An 18,566-nucleotide genomic window follows, 5' to 3' on the forward strand; every position below is an offset into this window, starting at 1 on the left:
TTAAATGTTATATTCCCCCCGTAAAATATAATTTCCTTGAGGGATAGAACTATTTTGGGTTTATCTTTGAATCTCTAGGAACTATGACAGTGATTAGCACATAGCAAGTGCTTAATATTAATTGAATTGAATAGAACTGAGAGTTGCGATGGGAGTTATACAGATAAAACATAGTTTTTGTTCATAAGGAGTTTAAATAGAAAAGTTAAGACTACTATTTGAATAACTGTAATTAATATGAAAAAGGATATGAGAATAGTCAGAGGTACAAAGTACTATGAGAACACAAGAAAAAGATTGCTCCCATTATGAAAACAAGGGATATATTCATGAAATAGGATGACATTTGGGCCATTAATGATAGGTAGAATTGTTTCTGAAGGAAATGAGGGTGAGCAAGGAATTCTCCAGGAGGAGGTAAACAGCAAGGGTGATGGAAAATTCAGAGAATGGTAGACAGGCCATATTGATTAAAATACAGGAATACACGGTGCATGGAGGGGCATATGGGAGATAATTTTCTTAGTGTTTATTATGCCTATCATTTGATATATTATTTGGAGGCAGGAGAGTATATTAGAATGAGCATTGGCTCTGAACTCAGAGGACCTAGGTTCAAAATCTGTCTCTGATACTTACTCCTGTGTGACCTTGAATAAGTCATTTAACCTCTCTGAGTCTCAGTTTCCTAATTTATAAAATGAGGGGGTTGGAATAGATGCCTTTGAGATCTCTCTTTCAGCTCTACATTTATGACCCTGTGACACTGAAAACTACCTGTAACATTTGGACTCTAGAAAACTATTCCCTTGGGAAAACTGAGGGACAGATATCAATGGAAATTCAAGAATATCTGCAAAATTATTAATTACTTAATTATTCCAGTGGTTTAGGACATGAATTATCTCTTAGTTTTACAACTAAGCATAGGGCTCAAGTTATCTCAGACAAAAAACAAGAATTTATTTGGCAGCTCAAAAGAGAAAAAAGGAAATTCTGACTTTGAGAATGTAAGACACAAGAAAATCTGTTTCTTGATGTTGGAGGGGATTAAAGTTGTACAAACAAGTTCCAGAAAAAGACGGAATCTACCTTCAAGACCACATGGCTACTGACACCAAGCTGAGATTTTAGCTTAGAACAAAAGGTGAAGAATCTAGATTCAACAAAGGCTAGGACCAGTTTGAACAAATTGCTACTAAATTATTTAAACAAACCATATAGGGCAGCTAGGTGGCACAGTGAATAAAGCACTGGCCCTGGATTCAGGAGGACCTGAGTTCAAACCCGGCCTCAGAAATTTGACACTTACTAGCTGTGTGACCCTGGGCAAGTCACAACCCTCACTGCCCACCCCCCCAAAAAAAATAAACAAACCATATAGGACAATAAAATAATGGGTCAGAGAAAGGGTAGGACTCCTAAGAGCTGTCAACCACATAACTGAAGGGACAAAACAGAAAACTGTAGGATGGTCTTGGGTCAATATAAAAGATCCTGAAGTTCAAGGGCAAAAGCTCATTATTTTCCTCATCCAGGAGGGAAAGACCTTTAACAGATGCAAAGAAAAGCTACAAAGTAATATAGTATGGTCCAGAATTAGAGGAGATGAGTTGAAGGGATGAAGTCTGGTGATAAAATTAGGAAAAAGGTCTTAGAAGGAATGAAATATCTCACCATTCCAAAAAGAAGTGCCAACCTAAATACATTTAAGAATAGAAACTACTTCATTCTCCCCAAATAGTACTACAGAAATGGGAAAGAACTAGGTGACTAGAAGTTCAATAAATTGTGCAAGCAAATGTGTTTGTAATGGTCAAACTGAGGAATCTTAATCCCTTTAGCAAAAAGAGAAGAAAAAGCACACTTCTCTTTGCCTGTCCTTTTTCTTCAGCCAATATTTCTCCCAATTATTAAAGTGAAACAAATAGGGCAGTCTGGATGTTAAAAGGATAAAAAAGATTACTATGAAACGATCTGATTTGTTAAAACAACATGAATGTAAGGAAATTTGTTTCAAATCAATTTACGCTAAGAAGGAACCAATGTTTTTTTTTTCCTTTTCTTTTTTTACACTGGTACATGCTTACCTTCCAAAATGCTTATTTTTAGATACAGGCAGAATCACAGATCATATATTTGAAGGTGAACCACTGCCACCAACTTGCCTGGTGTGGTTGTCCTAATGGCAAAGTACAGAGAGAACTGGGGCAGGGGAAAACAGGATGGCTTCTATACTCTGATTTTTAACCTTTGGAAGGAGGCATCTGTTTTAAGAAATATGCATTTCCCACAGATAATAGGGAATACTTCCATCCCATTTCATAAAGAACAAAACCACCCAATGTCACCAGTGGCTGGCCAAGGCCTCAAATCTTCCTTGCCCGAGTGATGAGTTGGGGGAGTATCCTTCCCTTCCTTCATTAGCTTCTTCTGCTTCATGACTATTTCCAAGCATTCTATTGTTTTTCTGCCTATGCAAACATTCAATGAAATCATCATATTACAGTTTGCATTCTTTCTTGGCTTGGGTCATACCAATTCCACGGGCACACTCGATGTATTCCTTCTCAAAAGCATGGCTTCAAGCTGGCATTTTGTAAGGTTGCTCAGCACCCATAATTGCCATCCATATGTCAACATTGATACCTAGTTGGGTTTGAATATCAAAAAATGGCATGGCTTCAGCCTAGTCCAAATACTGAGTCCTTTTCCTTCACAAATCTCTGTTATCCCCCAATGTTTTCTTAACTGTGGCGAGTATGATGACTTTTATAAAATGAGAGTAAGAAAAGTTCTTATACAGCTACTATTTCACATGTTGAGAAGAAAGTTAATACATCAAAATTATTAAAAACAAGGACATTAATTCAAATTATAAAATTCAAAAGGGAACACAAAACATTTGAATTTATTTTTCACTTAATAAACATCAAACATGTCATCGCACCTGGTATCAATTTTATCTTGAATCCATTTGCTGTAAGACGTGGATCAGATAAGTAGGTTGAACCACCAAAGTCTTGATCATCTGTTGTCATTTTATTTAAGACCTCTAAATAATGAGATCCACTGAAAAGACTGAAAAAGAAATCATGGCCTTTTAATTTATCAAATTATATAAGGCAAAATTAAGAAGAAAAAAATGAAAACATTCCTCCCTTAGAAGATTACTCAAGGTTCATTTAAAAAATATTTAAAAAAATATTCCCATGGATGAATCTTATTTGTAAAAAAAAAATAACTAGTTTAACAATACATTTATTAAGTAATTATAATATGTACAAGGTACTGTACATATTATTGATGGGAAAACTAACAATATTTCTTATTTATGTAATGAGGCAGTATAGTTCAGTGAAAAGAAGAATAGCTTTGGGTTGTGTTCTAATGCTAACTGGTATTATTTCAGGATTTCACTTCTCTAACATTTAGTTTTCTCATTTGAAAAATGGGGCTAATACTTGCACCATCTACCTCATAGGGTCATTGTGAAGAAAAAAGTATGTAAGCTGTAGAATGCTAATAATTACTACTCACATTTATATAGTGCTTTATTTAAAGTTTACAAAGTATGACCATCCTCACAACATCCTTAAAGTTGTTAGTATTAGTATCTTAATTTTATAGACGATGAAACAGGACCAGAGAAGTTAGATGATTTGTCCAATGTCACAAAGATGGAAGTGACTGAGTCAAGCCTTGAACTCTGTTTTCTGATGCTAAGTCTAGTGTTCCTTTTACTCTGTTATGTTGCCCCTCAGCTATACAGAGGTACTAGATGAATGAATTTTGCTAGCATGGGGCCTTGGACAGAACAAGCACTCAAAAAATACCGACCAAATTGAATTTTCAGTCAGTAACATTTATCAAGTACTCACAATATTGAAAACTTGTTTTAAGCATAACAGAGAACTAAAAAGGAATAAAGGACAAACTATATTTACTATGCTGAAATAAAATTTGTAAGACTGTACAAAATGCTTTTCATATATAATACTTTATATGTAACGCCTTTCATATATAATATATAACATATATAAATCTATAACATTCTACTTTTTAAATGGATACAGTAAAACATTAATTATCAAGTCACTTAAGACATCATCTTGCTTAACTTCCAATCTCTGGGGAGGACTTTTAAAATCATTAAAGTGAGATAGTATCCTTCTTATTCTTAAGAACTTCTAGGGAAGTAGATTACCTAATTTTTCTTAGTAACTTGTTCCAATATCTAATAACTCTAATAGTCAGGGAAAGCTTCCTGCATAGTTTAGAGTGGAGGTCAGCAGCCTGTGGCACTTGTGCCAAGGATGGTCACGAGCTGAATTTGAGTGGTGTGGCCTGGATTGGCCCTCTGCAAAACTGTGAAGTAGCCAAAGTTTGTCTTTGGCACCTACCCAATCAATGCCAATCTTGGCTGGACTGCATCACACAAGAGCTTCTTGGGTTGGGGGGTTGCTTATTTTTGTGTATCTACCATCCTATTATTCTCAGAAAGGGGTGCTCTCATACCAATCCTCATGTCCCCCTAAACAGGGGAAATAAATGAAGACTTTACCAACATATGGGCTAGAGAAGAGACACCATAGCCTGAAAGAAATACTTGGCTGCAATCAGAAGATATGTGCTGACCTCACTTTACATTGGTCACACTGACTGTTTGACCTTTAGAATATCACTTAACTTCTCTGTGCTTTTATTTTACCCATTCCAAAAATGGAAATATCTGCTGTTATACAATATTTCAAGCAGTATTCTGAAAATACATCAGCATACAATAATATACAAAGTCAATCTAGCTCTCTAAAAGAAACATGCACTATATAATAGAGCCCTGTACTAATGCTAGAAGACATACATCCTAACTCTTGTGTCATAGTAGGTTTTTTTCTTTAAAATTCAGTCAAATGTGTCAAGATATCAGCCATTAGTAATGCATGCTCAGGGAAAACAATTCCTATTGTTCCTTTAAGATGCCCAAATTACTACTACTTCTTTTTTTTTTTTTTTAGTGAGGCAATTGGGGTTAAGTGACTTGCCCAGGGTCACACAGCTAGTAAGTGTTAAGTGTCTGAGGCCAAATTTGAACTCAGGTCCTCCTGAATCCAGGGCTGGTGATCTATCCACTGCGCCACCTAGCTGTCCCCCAAATTACTTCTTAATGGTAAATTTGGGAGTAGCAGGTCATTGTAGCTTACAATAAATATTACCCTATTAAAGTCACTTAATAATGATGGGGATAAATGGGCTTGATATGTAAGTGTACTTTATAGAATGTTGAATCTCTGTAGAATTTTTTTTCCTTTCCTTTCCTTTTTTTTTTTTTTTTTTGGGTGCGGGTAATGAGGGTTAAGGGACTTGCCTGGGGTCACACAGCTAGTAAGTGTCAAGTGTCTGAATCCGAATTTGAACTCAGGTCCTCCTGAATCTAGGACCAGTGCTTTATCCACTGCACCATCTAGCAGCCCCGCTCTGTAGAATTTTTAAGGCAATAATTATAAATAAATGTTTCTCAAAGTTTAGAATTTAAGGTGTTCTTACTTTAAGTACATACAACTTTAGTTTTAAAAATTCATAATAAGTATGAAAAGAAAAAAATCCAGTATATTTATATTTCTCCAACATACCTCTCTGTTAATATCACTGGCTTCTCCAATGGCTCTGCAGGAAGTTTATGATTCTCAAGAAGTCTTTTAAATAGTAAAGCTTCTTCCACTCTGTATGGGTTTAACAACATAATCTCTGTTTTGGAAGCAATTATCCATGCATCAGGAAAATTTAAATGGTGGATCAGGCAAAGTTCTTCTCTATGTTCCAAGTCACCCTTCATATACTGCGCAGACTTAAGTTTTAAGGTTTTCATAGAAAAAGGAACCTGTATGATTTTTGTATTTTGTGTCTTGTTTTTCTTTTTCTCACTTTGAGACTGAAAAAGGTCATCAAGTTTTGGCTGATTAGGAAATGAAGTTTTCAGCTTGTGTTTCTGTGCTAGATTCTGTGCTGCTGTTAATTTCAATCTTTTTCCATTGTCTTTTGGTGTTCTTTGTAACCCCTGGTCAGTAACCTTCTTGATTTGCTTATTGTATCGTTCTAGATCTTTAGCAGCCTTTTCTTCATACCTAAAAAAAAGGGGGGAAAAATGCAACCAATAAGAATATAATAAGATATGTTCTTAATTGATAGAACACAGAAAATATAATGAATGACAAATAAAAGGCAGCTGGAGGTAATTAGTACTGATGAATTTATTTTTGTAGGCACTGAAACTAAACATTAAAAACTAACATGGTAAATTTAAACTCTTCAGAATTTTTGTAAAAGTAAAATTTAGAATGAAATTTTTGCGTGTGGGGAAGAGGGGGAATTGGGAATAGGGATTGGGAGAAGGGGATTAAGGAAGGTCTGCACCTGTGATTTCATCAACATTGGGAACTCGTTGCCAATGAGGAAACCTACTCTATTCATGTACATTGGGACCTTCTCTGAAACTTATAGTCGTGGGTATCTGCCTAGGACACTGAGAGTTTTAGTGACTTACTCAAAGTCACACAAGCTAGCATGTCTAAGAGTCAGGAGTGGAATTCAGATCTCCATGACTTCAAAGACAGCCCTCTATGTACCTTTTAGGGTGTGAACAGTTTTTATATACATTGAATGGTATTTCCAAGAATTTGACTAGTTTTTGCATCTGTGTTCAAAGTTCTCACTTGCTGTTTGCTTCTTTTGAGGTTTCAAGTAGCAAAATTATTGACTCAAAGGCAAGAGCTTCTAATTCTATTTATTTGGAAAGGTCCATAATAGCCCCTATTTTGAATTATACTTTTATTATGAAGCTTTTAAGAATTTGTTATTTCATGAAGAGTTGTACATAGAGTAAGAAGGCCTGGATTTGAATGCCAACCCTAAAATTCACCCTGAGTGATTTTAGACAAATCACTTTAACTCTATGAATTCTCATTTTCCTCACTGGCAAAATACAAATAAAATAATTATACTGCAGGGTTGTTGGGAAAACAGTAACTTTTAAATATGAATGTGCATTATCATCACCAGTATGGGTACTCCTTCCATTGACACAAAAAAAGTAACCTCTCTATTCCTTCTCATCTTGTGCAACTCTAGTCCCTACTTCAGCAACTTAAGAAACATTTATTAAAGCATCTATCATTTGTAAGGTATTACACTAAATTCTTGGGCCACACAAAGATAAATATAACATCCTGCTTTCATCAAACTTACCCTTTAATAAGGACAGAAAGATATGCACATAAATAATTGATATAAGGTCAAGTGATTTAAGATTAGGCAAGATGCTATAATATCTTAAGGATATCACTTTCACCTGGTCATGGAAGAAGGGAGAACTTCTATTACGCTTTGAAGGAAGGACAGGACTGCAACAGATGGATGGGGTAGTGAGGAAGGTAAGTCTTTTGTAGGAATGGATGACAGTGTAAGTAAAGGTATAAGGACATGAGAGGGTAAGACAAAAATAGTTAAGAGTATTAGCTTGAAATATGGAATATATAGAAGTACTAACATAAGGTTGATGAGTCAGATTGAAATGTATTAAATTCTAGTATCTGGAGCTTACATACTGGATTCCTTCAGGGTTAGCGGAAGTATCATCTATAAGAAGCTCCCCTGCCCCCATACTGTTAGTCTTCCAAGCACCTCCTAGACCTTAAAATTACTTTGGATTTATTCTGTATGTATTTTATACTTATCTGTGTACATGCTGTGTTTGAATCAAGGGGTGATATGTTCAGAGTCATGCATTACTTTGATTGGAGAGGCAAGGAGACCAATAAGAAGGCTATGACAATAATCAGTTTTCCTATAAAGAAGATCTACTCAACAAAATGGAAATCTTCTTCCTTCTGTTCTTCTGGTACCTTGGATATACCAAGATATCACTGTCCATTTAATGGATCTCATTTTTACAATGAGCAACCCACCATGTATATTTTTTACACTGTATATTTCTCAAACACTATATTTTTTAGGTATGTTAAATGTCAGAGCATTCATAAATCTACACCATTTTAAAAAAATCTTAATAATTTTGAGAAAGGAAAAAGTGTGGTCTCAGATATTTTTCTTGTACAATTTCTTTAAGTGAAGAAGTACATGAAATGTGTTGGGAAATTAAATTGCTGTGAAAACTATAGTTAAATATACATCTTTGAAAGGTACCTAGAGAGGATAACAGAGTCCTCAGGGTCAAAGAGCATTGTTTCACTATAAATAAGATGGAAAATGTTTGGAGGCACCTTATCATTCCACATCTGCAAATTTTTTAGTTCCCTTCTTTTACTTAAACAGGATCTGGGCAGCAATATAAAATCCACTTAATTTTCAATATAGTACATTTTAATAACAATAGAAATAAGTATTTTTAGATGCTGGAACATTAAGCTTCAGGATTTTTCCTCTATGGTGGAAAATTAGTTCAACAAAAAGGTCACCATTTGTAATTAATTATAATGTTCAAACTTTCACATATGGTATCAATCTTAGGTTTACTCAAGTAGTCAATTTAATTAGTTCCTTGGGATGAACAGTACGCCATGTCCAAGAAAATATTAAGTAAATGTTGAGATAAAAAACAGCTGCTACCTATGTAGTTAATATAGTTAAGGGATTTATTAACCTGAATGGAAAAAGTTAATCCTTAACACTATTGTGGTTTTGATCTGACCAAAAAAATCTTTTCAAAGGATGTTTCCGGAATAAAGAAAACATCTAATTGTATGGCTCTGACTAACTAAGTTTTAATAGACTCTGGTGTCTAAAATACCAAATTAACAGTAGAAATGAGTTAATGATATGGCTCCCCCAACTGAATCTCCAAATTACCATTCATTTGACTGAAATTCCCAGTGGCAGAAGGAAACTATGGCACATTGCCCAGATTGAGATTCCAATTCACTGAAGAAGGGCAAATAGGCAAGAAATCCCAGTCATGTTACCCTTTAAAACAGACTATCAGTAAGTAGCTTGGAAGCCCTGATCCTAACCATCCCTGTATATGGTACTATTCCAACTCAAGTCAACAAATATTTATTAAGCACCTACTATATGCCTGGCACTGTGCTAAATGATGGGGATACTAAGAAAGGCAAAAAACAGGACCTGCCCTCAAAGAGCTCACAATCCCATGGGGGAGACAACATGTAAACCATTATGTACAAACAAGCTTTACACAGGCTAGGGTGGAGAAAAACAGCAGAGGGCAGGGACTAGAATTAAGGATCTTAAAGAAAGCCAGAGATGCCAGGAGGTGGAAATGGGCAGGGAGAGAATTCCAGGCATGTGGGACAGCCTATGAAAGTGCCTGAAGGAGGCAGCTAGGTGGCACAGTGAATAAGCACTAGCCCTGGATTCAGGAGGACCTGAGGTCAAATCCGGCCTCAGACACTTGACACTTACTAGCTGTGTGACCCTGGGAAAGTCACTTAACCCCTATTGCCTCACCAAAAAAAAAAAAAAAAAAAAAAGACCAAAAGGTGTGGGAATCTGTTATGAAAAGCAGTGAATGCCAAACAGAAGATTTTATATTTGTTCATAGAGGTAAGAATAAGGCATTGGAATTTATTAAATGTGAAGGGGGGGGGTGGGGAACGTGTATATGATATGATCAGACCTGGGCTTTAGAAATTTGATAGATGAGTGGAAGATGGACTGGAATGGGGAGAGATATGAGGCAGAGAAACAAAAAAAGAAGAGGCCACTGAAATAGTACCGATGTGAGGTAATGAAAGCCTACTGTAGAATGGTGGCTGTGTCAAAGAAGGGGGCATATATGAGAAAAGGTATAAAGGTAGGATCAACCATAATTGGCAACTGATTTTACTTGAGTAGTAGGAAAGAGTGTAGAGTGGTACCCTCAATAGGAATAGAGAGTTTGGGGCATGTTGAAACTAAGATGTCAAAAGAAAACCCAGTAAGAGATGTCACAATAAGCAGTTGGAGATGTAAGACTGTAGGTCATGGAAAGTTTAGGGCTAGACAAATAAGAGGAGAATCTGTATAAAGGTGCTAATTGAGTCCATGGGATGAGGAAATCATTAAGAGAACTAATATAGAGGGAAAATAGACAGTATCCCTTTCCCTTCCCCAGACAAAGCCTTGGGGGACACATCCATGCTTAGTAAGCCAGCAAAGGAAACTGAGAAGAAACAGTCAATCAGTTAAAAGGATAACCAGGAGTAGTCTCATAGAAACCTAGAAAGAAGGGAGTCAAGGAGGAAAAGATGATTGTCAAAGGTTGCTTTTACAATGTCAAAGTATTATTCTGCCATGTAAGACAGTTTATCACCAAATAGGGCAGAGAAAGTACTTTTGTGTAAAGAAAAAGAAATAGTTAAATTAACTGGTAAAAGATGAACAGTTTGAAGCTTGAGAGGAATAGAAAAAAATCTTTGATATAAAAAATTGCTAAAATATGTGTGTAAAGAAACAGTTTCACATGAGATTTGAGAAATTTGGGACAGCAGATGAATTGTGACACAAATATAAAGACTTAAATCATTTTGTAAAGGATGCAAGATGATGCTCTTTCTATTTTGATTTATAACTATACATATATACATGTATATTCACATCATACACACATACATATTATATGTATACACATCTACAGACAGCTAGATGGTTTAAAGAGGACAGAAAAAGAGCTTTTAACAAAACTTGATATTATATGAGTATGAAGAAACTCTGTAAAGAACAAAAGATTAAACTGGAAAGAAGTTTTAAGAATTTCAAGAGAAGCATGGCTCCACTCACTGAAAATAATATTTTTTTAAAAAATCACCTATTTTGAAACTGAGGGAAGATTAGATATGGACTGTTGATTTCATAGAGGAAATGTGGCCAACTGTTACCACCTAAGTGAAAGGCTCCAGAAAACTGGAGAGGCTAAGAGGGGGAAAGGAAGAGAATAAAGGATTTGGCAGAAGAGGAAAAGACTAAACAGGGGGTTAACAAGCAGTTTTGCTGGAACTGTTTGAAGAAATCTGCTGCAGGAGAAAGTCAACTGACTAGAAGGCTTAGACTGCTATTTCTTTACTGATTGAATAAAGCTTTAGTTCCAGATACCATTCTTCAGTCTAATCCCTAGAGCTTGAGAGAAGTGAAATAAGTGTTGCTCTTTGCTACTCCTGGTTTGAAAGGGTAAAGCAGGAAGGTGAAAGGAGTTTCACATCTGCTTTGCTATACAGGAAGAGCTGATAACAGCTAATAGAATGACTCATAATCCTGGTGACTAGAGAGGTGGTGAGGCTGGTTGACCTTGTCCAGAGAGACAAGCTGAGATGTTTTGAGTTCTGCGGCATTCCGATAAGTAGCCAGCTGGTCTGGTGTGCCTAGAGATAACCAATGTGATGATCTTTGCATTCTCTGCCTCAGAGGAAACTGCAAGCCAATTCAATAATATAACACTTTTCAAATGCTCTTGTGTAACGATTGGAATGATGCCACCTGCTGGATACTTACTGTAGAAGAGTTCTGCCCATGAAGCGAAGGTCTTTGAGGGCAAGACCAGGAGTCTTTTCTTTGGCGGGGAGGAAGTGACGCAGACTAGTGGGAGGAGGAAGGAAGAGACTGGCGCTCGGTCTGGCGCTCTTTCCTCTGGACTCTGGCGGAGAAGGGAGCTAGAAATGCGCTCTCCCTTTAATAGATAGGAATCTAGACCTTTCTCTCTCTCTTTACCAAATTCTTATTCTCCTTAATAAATGCTTAAAAGTCTAACTCTTGCTAAAGCTTATAATTTATTGGCGACCACTAATTAGATATTTTAGACAGTTTAGCTAGAATTTTAACCCTTAACAGATGGCTGACCACGAAGAGGAAAGCTAACCCCCAGTCTTCTTCTGATCTTCTGGTTGGGTAAGAAATTTCCCCTCCCTCTCCCTTTAACTGCTAAGTACTGGTGTACTGGCTATGTTTTCCTTCAAATTTTTTCGAATGGACCTTTTAGACTCCCTAATTATCCTATTTTTGATTTTAGTCTGTTTAACCAGACAAATGGGAGATAAGATCATGTTAATGCTTTGTTTTTGTGGATTTTCTATTTTTCTTTTTATTTTTGTTAGAAGAGCCAGCAACATACTCCCACAAAGAAATATCTCCCCCTCTCCCAACCATGCTTTTTCAGAGAAACCTGAAGAGATTCCTGCAGCTTTTCCAAGTTCTAACACTAATTGTTGCTCTAATTTTGCATGCCTGGAGGCAATGACCCACCCTCTAGAAGCTTTTAATCCCCTAGCACCTGGAGGCAAAGTGGGGGAAGAGGAATCCAGGCCTGAGTTCAAAATCAAGTCTGATTCAAATTGCGCTGGTCCCTCCCCTCCTCTCCAGACCCCACCCTCTACTCCTCCCATGGCCAAGCCCATTGCTTCCCCAGCCCGGGAAGTCCAAAGATCTAATGCTCATGCGCAACTTTCTCTAACTACATTTGCAGCTTCAGGCTCAGCCCTTCCCCAGCCTGGCTGTGCTTTTGAGACAATCTTAGAAAACTCTTTAAATTCCAGATATGCTCGTTTTGTTCATAATTTTGCTAACCTGCTTTTGTCTTTAATTAGTAATCTTATAAAGCGTTTGTATGGTGAAAAGCCCGACAGACAATATAGAGGGGTTAAAGAAGAAAAACTTAAGCTGAATAAGAATGACAATCATCACCATAGTTCAAGACTCCGCTTCTTTTGCCATGGAAGGGTATATATTGTACAGAAATGTAGAAGTAAGCAGCAAGGTATTGATATGAGTATTGGGGATTTTAGATACCGAAATCAGAAGTGTTCTAAATTCACTCAGATTATTAATAGTATCAGTTCAGAGGTTACATAGGATTTCTGTGCTATTACATATACATTTTGAAATTAATGGTATGGGTTTCTTTTCATAGAGATTTTCATGCTTTTGAGATTGTGTCTTATACTTAGTTTCTAAAACAAGGAGAATATTTGTAAAAGCTTTTTATAGTCATGTGATCAAGTTTATATTTTATAATACTCTTATTGATATTAAGTTCATATTCATTTAGATTTCCTTAGTTTGAATTTCACTGTATTTTATTGTTCCATGTGTATTTTCTTCTATTCATTTGTCTATCTAATTTTGAAACATTGCAAGATGGTTTTGATTTTATTATACAATGTTAATTCTAGGAGTATTGTGCTCCCATATTCTGAGTTATTTGTTTTTGCTTTTTTTTCTCAACTGATTATTTGATCAAACTCTTTAAAGCATTTCCCTGGCAAATTGTTTGCCATGGCAAGTGTAAATTGATTCTAGAAGTATTATTTTTGATAAGCATATTCCAAAAAAAAAAAAAAAAGAGGGGAACATTTGTAAAAGTTTTCTTTTTTCAAAAAAAAAAGTTTTCTTTGAGATTGTGTTGTGCTTTAACTTGTATTTAAATATGTTCAGATTTTTCAAAAAAGTAATTGTATACTAAGTTAAAAAAAAGGGGTATTATTTGAAATTGTTGCATAATTATATATTGTGTTCTGAGTCAAGATGTATTCACATTTTTGCAATCATTTATTATCCTCAATTTTAAATCCATATGAGACTTGGATTATGGGAACTTATCATTTAAGACATTAATTGCCTTTATTCTGAGTTATCAGATGCCAGTTGGCCAAGATGCCATCCAATCACAAGAGGAATACATGCAAGAGCAGACACTGAACTGTCACATGAGGGGAGACATGCATGAAGTCAAGGTATGGCCGAGGGAACGGCTTTTGACAAATGTTGAGGTTGGATTCTCTTGGTTTAATATTTTATTCTCTTTTTCCCCACAATATTGTACAGATGGCTGGAAGTATTCATCCCACCCATCTCACTTCTACACCTGGCTTCTATGCTCCCTCCTATATGCCTGATGCCATGGACATCTCAATCCCATGCATCTGATTAAGTCTGACTCAGTTTCTTCCAATATGTTCGGTGGCATGGACATATATTCCATCCACCTATTTTAAGCCTGGCATACTGTATGGGCAGTACATATTGCTCAAGTGTGGGAATGCTCATATCCCATCATTTCTCTGTTCTTTTATGGTAACCCCCATAATTATCTCAGGTGTCATGATAAATAACAGTGTTGAATTTGGCCTTGACACCTGTTACCAATTATATTAGATTTTCTAATTTCTCATAATGGCATGAGGATAATTAGGCAGATGATGCAAAAAGTGATGAAACAAAGATAAAAATTATTTTTAAAAATTAATATCACAGCAATTGTCTTCTCAGTAATATTATAATTTTAAAGAATGTTTCAATTTTGTTTTATTATATGTTTCATGTGTAACAACTAAGATTCTGAATTCCCTTAGACATGTTTTTGAGAACTTTCATTGTTTGATTTGATTATTGATAAAGCTATTTTAAAGTTGTGTTAAGCTCAATTTTGTAGGAAATTTTCCTGGCTGATTACCAGCATCCACACATCAACCCCTGAAAAGACTTCCATTCCACGATTACACCTAGAGGACATCTGAGAAAAGACTTTCAGAGACTTTAAATGAACAGTTTTGATTTGTTCTTTTTGTTGGTTTTTTTCTCTTTCTGTTATAATATACACCATCTGTAACATGTATTCTCTGCAGAGGCCCTCCCTTTGCAAGACTAATGTCAAAGCGTCGGTTCATGAGGACAAAAAAAAAAATCGCCCCTCTGGACAAAACTTTCCTCTCTTCCTTTTCTATATTGTTGTTCACATATTATTAGTTAGCAATAGTTATTATATTGTTTTTACTGTTCCGTCAAGGAAACATTTTGTTTCTTGAGGAACAACAGGGGGGACTGTAACGATTGGAATGATGCCACCTGCTGGATACTTACTGTAGAAGAGTTCTGCCCATGAAGCGAAGGTCTTTGAGGGCAAGACCAGGAGTCTTTTCTTTGGCGGGGAGGAAGTGACGCAGACTAGTGGGAGGAGGAAGGAAGAGACTGGCGCTCGGTCTGGCGCTCTTTCCTCTGGACTCTGGCGGAGAAGGGAGCTAGAAATGCGCTCTCCCTTTAATAGATAGGAATCTAGACCTTTCTCTCTCTCTTTACCAAATTCTTATTCTCCTTAATAAATGCTTAAAAGTCTAACTCTTGCTAAAGCTTATAATTTATTGGTGACCACTCATTAGATATTTTAGACAGTTTAGCTAGAATTTTAACCCTTAACACTTGTAAAGGTGAATGTAATTTGAAAGAGTTTGTAAACAATACAATGGAGATAGGGAAGGAATAAGCATTTATATAGCACCTACTATGAGCCAAGCATTGTGTTAAACTTTAAAAAACCAAACAAATATGAATTGATTTGATCCTCACCAAAACCCTATTAGGTAGGTGCTATTATTATTTTTTTTTACATTTTTTTTTTTAAACGGGGCAATGGGGTTAAGTGACTTGCCTAGGGTCACACAGCTAGTAAGTGTCAAGTGTCTGAGGCCAGATTTGAACTCAGGAACTCCTGAATCCAGGGCCGGTGCTTTATCCACTGTGCCACCTAGCCGCCCCTAGGTAGGTGCTATTAGTATCATCCTCACTTTGCAGTTGAGGAAACGGAGGCAAATAGAAGGCAAGCAACTTGTCCAATATCATATTGCTAGTAAGTAAGTGTCTGAGGCTAATTTGAACTCAAGGTCAAGTATAAAAGATAAGTGTTGCCTAGCTGGAGGGTAATGAGACCAGCAGAAGAGCAGTTAAGAGAGTAGTGGCTTTGTATGATACAGATATTTTTGAATAGACCAATGACATAATATCCTGTAGTCCAGAGTTACAAGTCACCCTGAATACATGGGTTTTCCTTTCTCTTGTACTTTTCTGTTAGGAGCTCTTAGGTGACACAGTGGATAGAGCACTAGTCCTGAAGTCAGAAAGACCTGAGTTCAAATCTCACCTCAGATCCTTACTAGCTGTGTGACCCTGGGCAAGTCACTTAACCCCAATTGCCTTAAACACCCAGGGTCATCTCCAGTTGTCCCAATCTATATCTTGCCACTGGACCCAGGTGGCTCTGAAGGAGAAAGTGAGGTTGGTGGCCTTGCACAGCCCTCCCTCACTTAAATCCAATTCAGTGCAAGTCATGACATCATCCCAATGCCATGGTCCTCTTCTAGAATGAAGGACAAACAACTTTTCTGTTAGTTTTCTCTAAGATGGTGTCCACTCTCCCCCATAGATACTGTGAGAGCACATTAGCAAGAGACTGAAAGTTAGATTGACATGTGGATTCTGATATTTATTATTTCTGTGTTTAATATAACTGGTACCTACGATATTATTATTATTTCTTTTGTTTTGTGCTAATGGTTATGTTTAAGGTATCAAAATATCAGCATTCTGAGTAACTAGTTTGTATAAATGGAAGTATACCAGTGGAGATGAAGAGCTAAAGTGGATAGGAGAGAGAATGTACTTCCCCCACCCCACTGTAGGGCTGACATTATATAATAAGACCCTAGGACCCTGATATAATCTCATTCTTTTCTCAAAAGCTGAAAAGCATTTCTCTAACCTGTAGAAAAGAATGAAGGTATATAGGTTTGGATGGAACAGAAAGCATATGAGAGTAGGGGGGACAAGGACAGAAAAAAAGAAGAGATAGATTATGGAGAATTAAAAAAATTGGCCTGGCAGGAGTTTATTTGAAAAGTACTGGGGAACTAGTGATAATTTTTTTAAGGATAATACACTATGAGCAGGTGGAATTTATACCAGAAATGCAGGGCTAATTCAACATTAGGAAAACTATCAACACAATCAAGCACATCAATAAAAAAACTAACCAAAATCATATGATTATCTCAATAGATACAGAGAAAGCTTTTGACAAAATACAGCACTCATTCCTATTAAAAACACTGGAGAACATAGGAATAAATGGAGCTTTCCTTAAAATAATAAGCAGTATCTACCTAAAACGATCAGCAAACATTATATGTAATGGGGATAAGTCAGAGACATTCCCAATAAGATCAGGGGTGAAACAGGGATGTCCATTATCACCTCTATTATTTAATATTGTACTAGAAATGTTAACTTTAGTAACAAGAGAAGAAAAACGGAAATAAAAGAATTAGAGTAGGGAAGGAGCAAACAAAACTATCACTCTTTGCAGATGATATGATGATAAACTTACAGAATCCTAGAGAATCAACTAAAAAACTACTTGAAACAATTTAACAACTTTAGCAAAGTTGCAGGATAAATCTACATAAATCATCAGTACTTCTATACATGACCAACAAAGATCAGCAGCAAGAGATAGAAAGAGAAAATTCCCTTTAAAGTAACTAGACAATATAAAATATTTGGGAGTCTACCTGCAAAGACAAACCCAGGAACTCGATGAATGCAATTACAAAACACTTTTCACAAAAATAAAATTAGATGTAAATAACTGAAAAAATATCAATTGCTCATGGATAGGCCAAGCTAATATAAGAAAAATGACAATTCTACCTAAATTAATTTACCTGTTCAGTGCCATACCAATCCATCTATCTAAATATTATTTTATAGAATTAGAAATAATAACAAAATTCATCTGGAAGAACAAAAGGTCAAGAATATCAAGGGAACTAATGAAAAAAATGCACAGGAAGGTGGGCTAGCCATACCAAATCTGAAGCTATACTAAAAAGTCATCAAAACTATTTGGTACTGGCTAAGAAATAGAGTTGTGGATCAGTGGAATAGGTAAGGCACAGGAGACATAGTAGTAAATGACTATTGTAATCTACTGTTTGATAAATCCAAGGACTCCAGTTTCTGGGATAAGAACTCAGTATTTGACAAAAACTGCTGGGAAAACTGGAAGATAGTATGGCAGAAACTAGGCATTGACCAACTAACATTTTACACCGTGTACCAAAATAAGATCAAAATGGATACATGATTTAGACATAAAGGGTGATACCACAGGAAATTAGGAGTGGAAGGAATAGTTTACCTCTCAAATCTATGGAGAGAAGAATTTATGACCAAATAAGAGATAGAGAATATTATGAAATGCAGAATGGATGATTTTGATTGTATTAAATTTAAATGATTTTGTTCAAACAGAAGTAATGCAGTCAAAATTAGAAGGGAAGCAGAAAGCTGGGAAACAATTTTTACAGCCAGTGTTTCTGATAAAGGCCTCATTTCTAAAATATATCAGGAACTAAATCAAATCTATAAGAATGCAAGCCATTCCCCAATTGAGAAATGGTCAAAGGAAATGAACAGGCAGTTTTCTGATGAAGAAATCAAAGCTATCTATTGCCATATGAAAAAATGCTCTAAATCACTACTGATCAGAGAAATGCAAATTAAAACAACTCTGAGGTACAACCTGGCACCTATCAGATTGGCTAATATGACAAAAAAGGAAAATAATAAATGTTGGAGAAGCTGTGGAAAAAATTGTAACACTAATACATTGTTGGTGGAGCTGTGAACTGATCCAATCATTGTGGAGAGCAGTTCGGGACTATGCCCAAAGGGCTATAAAGCTGTGCATACCCTTTGACCCAGCAATACCACTATTAGGACTTTTCCCCAAA

At 36.1% G+C, this 18,566-nt stretch overlaps 1 protein-coding gene and 1 pseudogene across 4 annotated transcripts in view; both read right to left on the reverse strand.

The window, feature by feature from the left end:
- Positions 1-18,566, reverse strand: part of PMS1 (PMS1 homolog 1, mismatch repair system component) — a 142,586-nt gene that overhangs the window by 4,202 nt on the left and 119,818 nt on the right. For all 4 annotated transcript variants that reach the window (XM_043993294.1, XM_043993293.1, XM_043993295.1 and 1 more), the window contains exons 10-11: positions 5,634-6,125; positions 2,951-3,081 (exon numbers count right to left, since the gene is read on the reverse strand). In XM_043993294.1, the coding sequence (XP_043849229.1) occupies positions 2,951-3,081; positions 5,634-6,125 (623 nt within the window). The remainder of the gene's footprint in view (positions 1-2,950; positions 3,082-5,633; positions 6,126-18,566) is intronic.
- On the reverse strand, positions 2,323-2,680 carry LOC122746142 (annotated as a pseudogene).

The sequence above is a fragment of the Dromiciops gliroides genome, chromosome 3 (genome assembly GCF_019393635.1).
Source record: "Dromiciops gliroides isolate mDroGli1 chromosome 3, mDroGli1.pri, whole genome shotgun sequence".
Lineage (NCBI taxonomy): Eukaryota > Metazoa > Chordata > Mammalia > Microbiotheria > Microbiotheriidae > Dromiciops > Dromiciops gliroides.